Raw genomic sequence first — 14,646 nt, 5'->3', positions numbered from 1 at the left:
AACAACCTAGCAATCTTCACACACCCCCCCCCCCCCCCTTCCTTGTAAATCGACACTGTTACTTCATTTTGTTGTAGATAACTTTTGATCAAATCTTCTTCAAATCTTCTACAAATCTTGACCATATCTTCTTTCATACTCTTTGAAATCAAATATATTGTTCTCATAAAAACTCTAAGTATAAAATGAGCTTGGTTCCAACATTGACATCAAATTTATCCATGGTGATTTTTTGAATCTTACAAGGTTGTTCATCTGGTTGAACTGTTTGATCACTGGAAGGATGTTTTTCAGGTGTCAATGTTGAAGCTTTGCAATTTTCATCTTTGTTGAAAACTTTCTTGAAAAATGCATCAACTTTCTTATGTTTAAACGTCGTTTTGCTCCTAAAAAAATACACAAATTAATTAAAACAATTCACAAATTAACTAAAATAATTCACAATTAACAAATAGTATCACATCATATCATATATCAACGGTTAACAAGTAAAACTTTGTTATAGTTTGTTAATAGCTAGTAGTTGGGTTGGCTACAACATCGGAATAATAGAAACAAACAGCAAAAAACTTTAAAAATATTTGACGTTTTTGACTTATACATATGAAAATTTAAAATGTTTGACAAATTTTTAAAATAATGTACAAATATGAATACAATACCAGAATTTGATTAAAAACAAAAACTATTTTCAATCGGATTAAAAATGTATAAAAACAATATCCAAATCTGTAAGTTTTGAAATGGTAAACTTCACACCACAAAACATCAAACATGAGGTATATAAACAAACTGGTTCATGTAGGAAAAGAAATATATTTGCAATTATATGGTATAATAAAATAATCAATAAGGGACGTTTGGAGAGATGTTAATTTTACTATGCAAGTGGAGAGACATAAGCTGACTAACTTTACTCAACTTCCTCCTATGTTATTGTAGACTTGTAATTATCAGTTGTCACATATAGTTTGATCCATTACCATATTTTAATAACTAAATTTGCATGAAAAATTAACCTAACATTATTATCATTTGTGAAAAATTAATCTAACAATATTATCATATATGGAAAGTAAGGAGAAGTAAAGATAAATTATAGAATGTAAAAAAGATTAGAAAGAAAATCCATAAATTACTTGTAAATCATTCACATACGGTTAATTTCGTATATTTTATCTTGGTGTGATCACAATTCACTAATAACACAATTTTAAAATATATGTCAATATTTTTAAGATAAATTTTAAATGTGAGATTTAGAATAACAATAAATTTCAGTTGATGACTTAAAAAAAAAGAGACGTTGGCGACTGATAGGGAGAGTCCAAGTGAAGAGACGAAGAGGCAAAGAGCAATATGATTAGGGCGCTGATGGAAGGGAGAGACAAGAGGAGATACTGAAAAGACGATGTTAGTTTCTCAAAACCATAAAGGTTTGGGGATATTTTAGTAACACTATTATTTTAATAATGTGTCCTTATTATTTATAATTTTTTTTAAATACAGAGGATGTTGTGGTCCCTGCCCGCTCCTAAGAAGGTATGCCACTGACTGCCACCTACCATGGCATCGAATCGCAACTACTAACAAGATATGCTGGACCATTTCTTTATGCATCCTAGTGATAATCATCACCTTGTGTTGGTGTCTCTCACTTTATCGAGTGATAATTATCACTTTTGGTCCAAATTGATGCTTGTTGCTCTCTGTTCCAAGAACAAATTAGGGTTTATTGGTGGTTTCTTATCTTGCCCACAGGTGACGATCATCAATGTCTTGCTTGGAACAAATGCAATATGATGATTATGTCATGGATGAATCACTCATTGGAGTGTGAAATTATGCAAAGTGTTATGTGGATGAACACTGCATCTGAAATCTAGAAAGAACTGAAAGATAGGTATCATGAAGGACACATTTTTAAGGTTTCTAATCTTCAAGAGGAAATTTACAACCTTCGTCAAGGCAATGTCAATATTACCATTTATTACACTCAATTAAAGAAACTTTGGAAGGAATTAGAGAATATTCAACATAATCTATGTATGCTCTTACGTTATCAAGTGTTCTTGTCTTTTTCAACTCACTATCAAACAATATCAAGAAGGTGATTAAGTTATTCGGTTTTGATCCTTACAAATATCAGCCACTTTGATTTTAATCTTTTTAAAAGGATTTTTTTTTATTTATACTCCTGTGAATTCAAAAAACATTAAAAAAGTCTTTAATAATTTTTTTATATAAAAAATACTAAGGTGGTTAATTTTTCCTTATTTGGCACATGATGACCGTATGCTCACTAAATAAAATTTAATATTTAAATTTAATTATCAGGAAAACATTTAATAATAATAAAAAAAACTTATCAGTTGTAAAAAAAAAAAAAAAAAAGAACAATCTTCATTTTCAAACATGATAAATTCTCATATTTAAATTCAAATCCAAATCCAAAGATCTTAACATCAAAAAACAACAGCATTAATAAAAAATTGGTCTCACATAAAAGTGATAAACCAAAAAATATTATGACAGAAAAAACAAGAAGAAATGGAAGAAGAGGGAATAAAGAGACATCTCTCATCTCCGTCGCCATGGTTCTCCCACCACTCCACGTGCGCCTCTCCGACCATGTGCGCTTTCCTGTCTTCCTCATGTTTTCTCTCCCTTACTTTGATGTGGAAGTGGAAGGAGGAAGAAGAAGGGTTGATTGTTGTTTGGGTTGTAAATCTAATAGAGTGGTTTGCGTTTGAGAAGAAGCTATTGTTCTGAGTTTGGATTTGAGAGAATGTTCTATGTTTATGGGTTTGGATTGTTAAGAAGACCATGATTTTTCTTGGTTTATTATTTAAAATAATTGCTTTCTATTTTAATTAAATATTTTAAATTTTTAATAATACAAAAATACACAATCGTTAGTACAGTCACCCTATGTTATTTGGTGGCATGACAACACACATTAGTCACCTTAATGTTTTTTAGTAAAAAAATATTTATAAAAGATTATTTTGAAACTACAGGGTATAAATTAAAAAATAAATACATAAATTAAAATTAAAATGATTTATATTTGCATGAATCAAAAGTATATTTAAGTCAAAATATAAGTTGAATGTTTGTTATCTTTAAATAGAGATTTTGTCTCAACACAAACATTAATCGAGTGAACCATATTAAACATACTAAAAATTGAGTCAAATTATCTTAACAATTCTATAGGATTCAATATTATCCTCTTATGATGCCACTCTAAACGTATCACTACATTCCCTTAATCTTTTGGATATGTAATCTAGTGTAGGCCAATAATTGGGAACACACACTATGGTCATAGTAATCATGATATTCATTTGAGATGTTCGAGTATATCCAACATCACAAAGCAAATAGGAGCTACCAACTAGCCTCAATAGGGATCCAACCCCATTCACGTACGGGTGATGAATAACCTTGTACATATTCCACATACAGTGACTTCCACTTATACAAAATAGTCTATATGGTCTATCAGGTATACCCCAGTGTCTCAAACCCATAAGTCCTAAGTCTCCATCTCGAGTACCATTGTAATATCATCGTGACATGTTGAGTACCATCCATAATTATTATATTATCCTCAAATGTGTTCCTAATATCCATATTTAATCATTTCTCACATTGCTCACACTAATCCACCACTCATCAAATTGTATCATGGAAAATCAATCATCATAATCTAAGCATTTATAATCAACCGGGCAAACATTACAAATAACAGGTAAACAAGTAGTCATATATAGCACATAACACACAAACAAGTAAACAATCATCTCCTAATAATTGAATAACAAATCATCATATTGATAAAAAAGCATAAGACCAACATAACCTCACCTAGTTACTCCAAATAGTCACTATCAAAGATTAGCTCTCATAAATTGTTTATCTCTAGTAGGGATTAGGTTCACCCTGTGCATATTGAATGAAACTACTTTATGCTAGTTGTCTGACGTGTACTGAATATTTCGTCCACCTTTCAAGAGTGATGACAAGCTTTAAGAGTGTTGGATAATGTCCTTATGTGGCTTAATTGTTGATCTTCTATAATAAGATACACTAACGACTACTCAGACAATAATATCGTTTACATCCTAATTATTGATTACTCGCTAGAGATCTGATAATGTAATTAAATGAAATTAAGGATAACTCTAGGGTATTAAAGACCATATGGAAGTGACCAAACAAAAGTTTAAATATCTTCCAATGCCTTTCAAAAAAAGCCATAGTAGAGCCCTACTGACGATATAAAAATCCTAGTATGTACTTGAAATCCTAATTTGGTATTTTAAAATATTTGGAAAGAATATAAGATAATTTGTACATACCGAATAAGCTTAAGAAAGTAAAGAAAATAATTAGGCATTACATCTTATGCCTTTGGATTGAAAAATTAAAATGCTCAAGAAATATCAGTAGAACAACAATAAACCAAAACTAGATTAGAATCGAACCGAAATAACTAAATAGAACAAAAACTAAACACTTTTAGAAAGAGAAACAAAGCAATTGAGAAGTGGAATTACAAAAATGAGATGATAGTAATGGGGTGTAAGGACGCATCAAAACCCACACAGAATGTGCCACGTGTTGTCTATGTCAGTCACCCAATTATTGGTTGACATGTGAGACTTGTTGCGCACGAAAACTAACACGTGCAAAGATTAATATGTTGTAAAATTTGCTTAATAATTATAGCCAACATCAAATTCACTTAGATATTTTCTCGAGAATACACATAGACAACTTTTCTTCAGCAACAAGTTAACTAATTTTCTAAGCCTTTCCAAGGATTGAAAAACTTTCCAATACAAAAAGTGTTTAGAATTACAAGACCTATCAAGACATGTATAACTTGGATAACAAAATATTAGTTTAGTTAATATCTATCAAGTACGAAAATCATACTATTAAAATTTACCTTTGTAATCATAATTTAGTCATGTTTTGAGTTTAATGAAGCCCTTTTAAATTTATTTTAAAATATAAAAATTGTGTATGTGTTTGATCATTATATTTAAAAAATTATACATATAATATTTGTCAAATTTTTTGTACCTTTTTAAATTTGCTTTGTTAATTTATTTTGTGGGTCGATATCTATCTTGATAGTCATCAAGTTATGTAGTGTGTGCGCACACCGAAATAAATCAAATCATTCATGTTGTGCTTAATATATTTTATTTAAGCTAAATAAAGGGATAAATTGATATGTATTTGCAATTTCATAATCTTCATTTTGAGTGTCTAATCCCAATTAAGGTTCCTTACAACTCTTCAAAAATGTGTTATACCAATCTTATTTAAATATTTCATCTCAAACTCAACTATACAAGCATGAAAGCTCTGTTTCTAATTATACTATTAATAATGATTAGAATTGAAATATGATTTTTAGTCACCTCTCGGATTATATTTATAATTTGATTATTATCTTAAAAACTCTTATTAGTGATCACATAGACATGCCTAATTGGTACCTATCCAATGATGAGAATTTTAACCTCAAATCAACTTATAATTTCATTAGTGGTTTGAACAATGATACAATTAATATGGATTCTTTGTTTAATCAGGTTTGGCATTGGAAATGTCCAACTTAGATTCGCACAATTGTTTAGAAGATATCTCATGGTTTCCTTCTTACAAATGAAATAAGAGGTCATCGCTGCATGATGGAAGAAGAAATGTGTCTACGGTGTCAATTCCAACTAGAAATCATTATGCATATAGTTCAAGATTGTGAGAATACTCAATAGTCTTAGAACCATTTTATCTTATATGATCACTTGGCAAAGTTCTACGTCTTGGCTTACATGATTGGTTGGAATAGAATATCACAATGTATGAACAACACTAGTTTCGCTTATTTTCTATAGCAACAAACTTGTTTTTTCTAGGCAAATGGAACTTTTAGTTCTTAGTTTTGGTAGTTATTTTCCTTTTGTATATAAAAAAATATGCAAACCATATTGAATTTTTAGATGATAAATGTTTAGTCAATGTCTCATAGATAGGATTAGAAAAATGCTATTAAGGAATATTAATTAAATAATAATTCTATTTATTTTAAATAATATATACACGTGGATCACACCTCACATCAAGCGTGTGATAATTTTAGTGTGCATTTACTCAAAGTATGAGACTAGTGCCTATTAGTGTAGTGTACAGGTACCTTAATCAAGGTTTTGTCAAAGGTGCAAAAGAAGAAGAAAAAAAAAAGTGGCTTTAATGAATGGAGGGACCATCCATAAGCACAAACATTAACCATTAAGCAAATATTAGAGCAAAATTATTCGATAATGAGATAAGATAGATTGAGAAAGGAAATAAATGTTTACTGAGTGGAATGAAGGGTAGCATGCCCTTATCTCATGGTCCACCACACATTATTTTTTAGCAAAGACTAATACTTTTTTTATATATAAAAAAAAAAAAGACTAATAACTTTGGTATGAATATATGAAATTGTGACTATTTAAAAGGGGATTTCACATTATTCCCCTTTGATTGTTAGCAGATTTTGAGGATTACAAAATCTCTAAAATCTTTCCCTCTCTAATCGCTTCTAAAATCTTGTTGTCATGCACTTTATTAAAGATAAATAATGGGTTTAAATCATAGATTATATATACCACCTATGTAATTTTTTTATAATGTCAAAATATTTTATATTTTCAATTAATTATAATTGCTCCTTTAAGTCACACATATAATTGATTATTAAATAAATGGATATTAATATCAACAAGACAAAATTAATTAAAAAAATTAAATTCATTTAAAAATAAAAGAAAAATAAGAAAAGTAATATGACTTCAAAATATTGTTTCTTAATATTATACTTCATTCAATTTTATATATATACTTACCATGAATTTCTTTCAGTAAAAAATTAAATATATTTAATTTAAATTTAAAATTAGTTTAAATACATTTTACTTTTAATTTATATTTAAGACTTGAAAAGAATAACAATAAAACTATAAAGTATAAAAGTCATCACCTAAACATTAAACTCTACATAAAATTAGAAAAATGGTACTAAAATTAAAAGAAAAAAATGCAATACTAAAATTGCCCATAGTAACATCAGAGGTTGTAGTGGTATTTTACACGTTACATTAAACCTCCTAATCAAGAAGGGAAAATTACCATTGATATCTCCTACACTTAGAAAATGACCTAAAAGAGGTATTAAGGATTAGACAATGAAATGAAAGTGGTGTATGAAGAATTTGATGTCAAACCAAACCCAACAAGTAACCTTTACAAACAAAGAAAATCCCATTTAATTTGAGAAATTAAAGATAAGGATATGACCCCAATAAATAGTAATCAATAATAATTACTAATTAAATATATAAATTAAAAAACCCTTATTAAGATGTTAAGGGTCAATAACCTACTTAGTATTCACTACAGCCAGTAAAAAAGATAAAAAAATAAATAAAATTAAAAGTTTAAAACCCTATTTCATCAGCAAAAGCCACTAAACAAAAATCAAAACCCTTTCTTTATCTCTTTAATATTAATCAAAATCAAAATCTCCTTCACTCTTAAAGGAGAAAAAAAAAAGCATAAGCTATTAAGCCATGTTCTAATGTTCTAAAGCTAAACCTTCTTTTTCTTCTTTTTTCTAAACGCCGTAACGGACATTCACAAAGGCACCGTCACAAACACTCCCTCGTGCGTGTCACGTGACTTTTCAAAACCCTAATTCCTTTATGGCTTTAGATCAACCCTCAAATCCTAATTCCGTCGACGGCGAAGGTAACGGTAATGATAATGGTAACGGAACGCCACCGTCGGCCACCGTTAACGGCGGCGAAGATGGGAGGCCAGCGGCGAGGCTGCCACGTTGGACGAGACAGGAAATTCTGGTTCTGATTCAAGGAAAGAGCGATGCGGAGAGCCGGTTCAAACCGGGTCGAAACGGTGCGGGATTCGGTTCGAGTGAACCGAAGTGGGCGTTGGTTTCTTCGTACTGTATGAAACATGGTGTCAACCGTGGTCCGATTCAGTGTCGGAAGCGGTGGAGCAATCTCGCCGGAGATTATAAGAAGATTAAAGAGTGGGAATCTCAGGTGAGAGATGAAACGGAATCGTTTTGGTTGATGAGGAATGATTTGAGGAGAGAAAGGAAATTGCCTGGTTATTTTGATCGGGAAGTTTATGATATTTTAGATTCGCCGTCGGTTGCGGCGGCGGCAACGGCGGCAATGGTTGCTCCGATCGATGTGAAGGTTTCGGAGGCGGTTGGTGATGAGGAGGTGCATCTTTATGATAGTAATCGGAAAGTTAGTGGTGAAGATGGGTTGTTTTCGGATTTTGAGAGGGATGAGATTTTGGTTCCTACCAAAGATGTTCATGTTCCTTCACCTGTTCCTATCTCAGGTTGGGCTTTTTTTCCATGGATTTTTTGACATCCTTTGTGATTTTATCAAATTCCACTATTGTGTTTTTTATTTTATCACCGATACTTTAGATTGAAGACTTGTCTGGTGTATCGGTGTCCAGTACCGACACCATAGTGACACCCTTAGTGACACATGTTACACTTGACAAGTTCTATTGTCTTAAATTATTAATGGTGTCAGGGTCACTCTCGTTTGTGACAGTGTTGTTTCTAGTATCTGGTTAGTGTTATTGTCTAGTTAGATACAATTGATATGGTTCGGGTCAATGTCATTTCTGATGTCCGTGTTAATGTGTTAGTGTTACTGTCTAGTTGGAAACAATTGATATTGTGTTGTCGTTGTTGTGAAAGTGTAGAGTTTCTAGGTATGTCACTAGCATTCATGGTTTTGGGGAAACCACTATTTTGATATCATGATATACTATATTGTCTACTGATTTTATATTCTAGCAATAGTGTTTTATGTTGTAAAGTTGGAAGGTTTGGTGGCAATGGTACTGTGATTCAAGTTTTTGTATATTATGTTGTTGGTGTCTTTGATTAATTTTGTTTTTTTTATTTTTTTATTTGCAGAGAAGCAGTATCTGCCACTACTCCATGGCTGCAAAGGGGATGGCAATGCTCAAGGTAATAGTGTTCTTGATGAATTTGATGATCATATTTAGTTTCAATACTAGAATGATATGGTTAATCAAGTAACGTTTGATATTGACATGGACACTAGACACAACATTGGTAATAATTTGATAAATGAATTTATGGAATGTAATCACTGTGTCAATGTCATCAGTGTTAGGCACCAGGACATGTCTTCCATCAGAAGCGTCGGTTCTACACAGTAAAAATCTATTTAAATCTCGGCCATATTGCAATTCTTAATAATGCAAAGAACCGTATTTGAATGTGGTGTCGGTGTGTCCTCAATGATAATCTCATTGCAGTTGTGTAGATATTGAAAATCGTGATGTTAGGACTCAAATTTCACAAGCGTACATTTTTTTCAAAACCATGGATGTGCCAACGCACCAATTAAAAACTGGTATTATGATGATTTGAGAGTTGATACCTTATATTTGTTTCCACATGGCTTGTTATTATGTTGTGAAAACAACTTTGATTTTTTTTGCTTAAAAAAACTTAGGCCCCTCGTCATCTTACCAAGATGATGTGATAGGCCTGAAATATAGTGCCTATTATATTCAAAGTGCTTCATCACAAGATGACCAGTACAGAAACATAAAAGCTACTTCTATGTCCTTTCTGTCTCCAAAAATGGTGAATTTATCTGCTTATGTACCTCTCGTTTAAGCTAAAACCCTTTATGAGACAGCTTGCTTTCTTGTCCATCATTTTATTTTTGTTGGTTTCCTCTTATTTTCGATGCTACTGCCGGTTCCTATTGCTGCTGAATTCTGATTAATTGGTACTGGATGAGGTCAATTGCTGACTCAACTATAAGTTAGTTTTCTGCTATTACATTTGGGATTTCAAATTTCAATAATGCTAGGACACAATAATAGGATTGCAACGAACCACTTTTTAACAGCCTTTGGGCAATCAGGACTTAATAGGATACGCATCCAATGTGTGAGTATTTATTTGAAATTAGACTGAATTATCAATTTGGTCCTGAAATTGTAGACAGCAGGCATTTTGGTCTCTGAAATTGATAAAAGTCCAAAATGACGTCTAACAATAGTTTTTTGGATCAATTAATTTTGTTCTTCAAATTGTCTTGAAAAGACTAATGCTTAGATCTTGAAATTATCTTGGAAGGACTAATACCATCAGTGAATATTCAGTTTAAGATATTGTTTTGGAATTTTGTTAATTTCATAGGCTAAATTACCCAAATCCAACTATTATAAGGTTAAATTGGCGATTCACTCCTTTAAGTTATCTTGAAAGCTCAAGTATAAATCATGTATCTCTATAAAATTAATTTGATTGAAGTTCCTTACATATGAGTCAATGATGTGTACTAGATTTCCTGGAAATTGGCCCAAGTAGTGCTGCTTAGACCAACAGTTGGCACATTTCTTGAGAAGTCGTTGTATTGCACTTTAGGTCTCCTTGTGAAATTTTTCTTTAGGGGTCCACAATCTACACCTACCCAGATATTTATTTGACCAACTATCTTTTACAATTCATGTCACAAAAGAATATTATCACTTATCATGAATGGCAAACTTTTTCTTATCCATAAGCTTTAATTATGCCATTACTTACAACTTTTGAGCATAGCTTAGGATGTAAGTACATATAATAATCATAAAGGTACTAAGATCAAAGGTGCTGGTTTGACTATTACAATCTACTAATGACATCACAAAGGTGTAGCCCGTGATATGGGTAGGGACGCTGAAGGAGTTTCATGAAGGAGGCTTAGGAGGGTTCAATCTCTACTGCTAACAAATTTTCATTCCTCTAACTAATTACTAATCACTGACATTTGTTCTAAAACAATCTACTAATGACATCATTCTAATGATTGGAATTTTTTCATATATCATTTTGCTTTTATAGGTGCTAACAATGAGAAACAACCAGCCACAAATCCAGGAATGGGTTCTACATCTCAAGGGGAACGAAAGAGGAAACGGTTTGCAACCGACGGAGATGAAGAGGAGGAAACTTTGCAAAGTCAATTAATTGACGTGTTAGAGAAAAACGGCGAGATGCTACGCGAACAACTAGAGGCTCAGAACATGAATTTTCAGCTGGATCGCCAGCACCAGAATGACACTGCAAGTAACATAGTTGCTGTGCTTGATAAGCTTGCAAATGCTCTTGGGAGAATTGCTGATAAATTGTAGTGTGCAAGATCAGAGTAGTGTACATAACATTTGGGGTTCAACAATAGTGGGTCCTTTCATTATTTTTTGGTCACTTGTTACTTTTTTCTTTAGTGTTATTATTATTATTATTGCTGCCATTTATAGGACTAGGACTATATATATACAAACATTTGGGAGTTATTGCATTTATTCTCTTTTTGAATTGAGGTTTCATGAATCTTTTCTTGGTCAATAATATTGGTTGTACAGACTACATTATTTAGTTAGGTGCATTTTAATTAATTTTCTTTCTAGTAATTTATGAGATTTTTGTTAGAGTTAGCAATAATATTTTGAAAAAGAAACATGGTTATCCTTGTGTTGAATTGTTTTGGTTTTCTTTTTAATGCTTGTGCTTTTTTTTTCTCCTTGTTATTAATAAATAAGAAAGGATTTTTCTGTCGTACCTCTGTCACCTTTGTAAATCATTGAGTATTTTCCTGGTAATAATTAACAATTGCTGAGCAAAACACTCTGGCGGTAGTTTTTTGTTATAATACAGCTGAACTCTCATGATTAGACTCGATAGCATGCTAACTAAATATATATATTTGAACTTCCTCAATAATTTTCTTTCAAAATATTTTATTCATTCTCTTCAAAAAGATATATTTTATTTATTATAAATTAATCACCAAAGGTGTAGCTCATTTTGAAGAAGTTTCATGAAGAATATCTAGAATTCGGTCTCATATTATAATAAATTTTTCCTCACTCTAATCAAATTAATAATTACTAATATTTATCTATAAAAAGATTATAAATTATTTCAAAAAATGAACTAACTGGTTTAATAATATATTGGGATTTAATCATACATTGAATCTATATATATATATATATATATATTTGTGAAATAACAAACATATAGGCGTTACTTTTCACCTGGATTTTTTTAATCCAATGTATCAAATTTTAAGACTAAAATTTGTATAAACAAATTAAAAATTAATTTTAAATCTAGATATCTAATTTTAATTAACTTTTAAGATTATATAATTGTGTACTATTTGACTGCAACTAATTAAAACCCACATGGAGATAGAGGAAGAAGTCAAAAAAATAAAAAGAGAGTATTGGGGGGAGAGAGTGGGACCCTCAAAGTATGGTAGGGGAAATGGAGGGAAACTCAGTTTGGGCCCACAACAGTACAGCCCAACCATCTCTTTTCTTCACACAAAAAAAGACATTTATTCACTACACGCTCTGTTGTTGAGCGTGTCGCACACCACGTGCCACCAAATATTAACATGGTCTCTAACTCTTAGGTCACTCTTGGTTCCGAGAAATTGAAATAGTAATTAAGGTTTATTAAGAGTCAAATAATTCAAAAAATGTTTAAAATTTTAGCGTTTAAAAAATATTTAAATCTTCAACTATTATAAACGTTGCTTTTTATAAATAAATATTAATGATTATTTTTATTTTTAAAATTAAAATAATAACTTAAATGATATTAATTTGATAAAATAAATAAATATAAATTTTTATTGAATTTATATCAATCAAATAAATGTTTAATTATAAAACGATGAAAATCATAAATTATTATTTCTAAAAATTATTGTCAATCATACCAAAAATTTTAATATTTTTTAAATATTAATTCATAGTAAACTATTTATAAAGATAATATCCTTTTGATATATTTACGTTAATCTTTTTATCTTATAATAAATATTTCATTTCGTTTTACATGCTACAAAATAATTATAAATAAAAGAAAAATAATAATAATTTTAACAAAATAGTAATGTTAGTAATTGATGTGTTTTTTCAATATTATAAATATAAAATAGAATAAAATACTTTTTGTAATAATGTATATAACATAGTATTTCAAGACAAATTTATTTTTAAAATCAAAGATTATTAAATTATTAGAAAAAAATTATAAAAAAATTATTAATATTTACTATTCAGATAATAATATAATAATGAATAAAAGTATATCATCAACATATAAAAATTGATATTGTAAAAAATATATTATAAATTTAATTTATATACACTGTCATATAAAATATTTTTTTTATATAAAAATGTAAAATATATTTATACATGAATTGAAATACATCTGACAATATAGAAATTTTATAAAATATATTAGACAAGAAAAAAAACAAAGTAGCTTTATAAAAAATAATAAAATATTAAGATATAATTTAATTGGGTAATCATGTCAAAAGTCTTAAATTGTTACATAGTAATAATCAATGACTAAATCACGTAACAAATTTTATTTGATAGATAAATTTTATTAAGTAGAATATTTAATTAATTACATAATTACTCTTAAAAATAATAGATCTTCATCCGTTATATATTAATATTGATCATTAATTTATCTCAAAGATATTTAATGCAATGATATAAAATTATAATCTTATTCCAAATATATACCCAATATTAATTACCAGTATATAAAAATATTATAGTAATAAATGCACTTCACAAGTAGGTTTTTTTTTTGGTGTAATAAATGCAAGAAAATAGGAATTGTATTGTATGAGACATTTATAAACTAATTTTTTTCTTCAAATAACTTAATAGTTAAATTAGCACAATTTAATTATAGAGAAATGAAGAATATCATATTCTAACAAAATCTTTATATATTATTTTGCGGTTATCAATTAAATTATAAAATCAACTGTAAAATCAATTGTAAAATAAATTTAAATATTACAGTTGTCAATAAAACATTTAAAAGACAAATTTTTTCAATAATTTATTTTTATATTGAATTGTTCAAAATAATAAATAAAAAAACACCTGTCAATCTTTACCAATGAAATATGTATAAATTTAAAGTAACATTCCTTCACTCTCACAAATAAGTCAATTCAATAATAAATTTTGTCTTTATTTTATATATGTTATTTTATAATATTTATAAAATAATAATGTTGTTTTTTTTTATATTTTATCTATAACAATTTATTTATCTATTTTTCTAATTCCTTTAATATTTCTTTTTTATGCACTTAATGAAGAATAATTTTATGCAATAAACAATACTACTATTTTTTTTTGTAAAATTAAAAAATATAATCATATATTTTAATCTAAATGTATTTGCAACAGTAATTTATATTGTGAGATGGAGGGATCAATAAATAGAATTAGACAAGATGGAATTAATGAATCAAAGAAAATGTAAAACTATGTACAATGGTAATTATTACTACTATAGTAGGATAGGATAAAAAATGGTACCTAATCCGTGTCAAAATAATGGACTATTTGAGAATATTAATTTTGTTAAATTATATTTGTATATTATTAATATCACAAATGTATATTATATTAGAATTAATACTAATGATATTAATTAAATGATATAAT

At 29.1% G+C, this 14,646-nt stretch overlaps 1 protein-coding gene across 1 annotated transcript; it reads left to right on the top strand.

Annotated features, from left to right (window-relative positions):
* The first annotated feature begins 7,603 nt into the window (after positions 1–7,603).
* LOC101510442 (trihelix transcription factor ASR3) lies at positions 7,604–11,512 on the top strand. Its single transcript, XM_004491965.3, has 3 exons — positions 7,604–8,439; positions 9,035–9,088; positions 10,988–11,512. Exons 1-3 carry the CDS (start codon positions 7,770–7,772, stop codon positions 11,275–11,277), a joined length of 1,014 nt encoding a protein of 337 aa, XP_004492022.1. The 5' UTR covers positions 7,604–7,769; the 3' UTR covers positions 11,278–11,512.
* Positions 11,513–14,646: the final 3,134 nt, after the last annotated feature.

The sequence above is a fragment of the Cicer arietinum genome, chromosome 3 (genome assembly GCF_000331145.2).
Source record: "Cicer arietinum cultivar CDC Frontier isolate Library 1 chromosome 3, Cicar.CDCFrontier_v2.0, whole genome shotgun sequence".
NCBI lineage: Eukaryota > Viridiplantae > Streptophyta > Magnoliopsida > Fabales > Fabaceae > Cicer > Cicer arietinum.
Note: the sequence above shows the minus strand (reverse complement) of the source record. Positions and strands in the feature narration are given on the sequence as shown.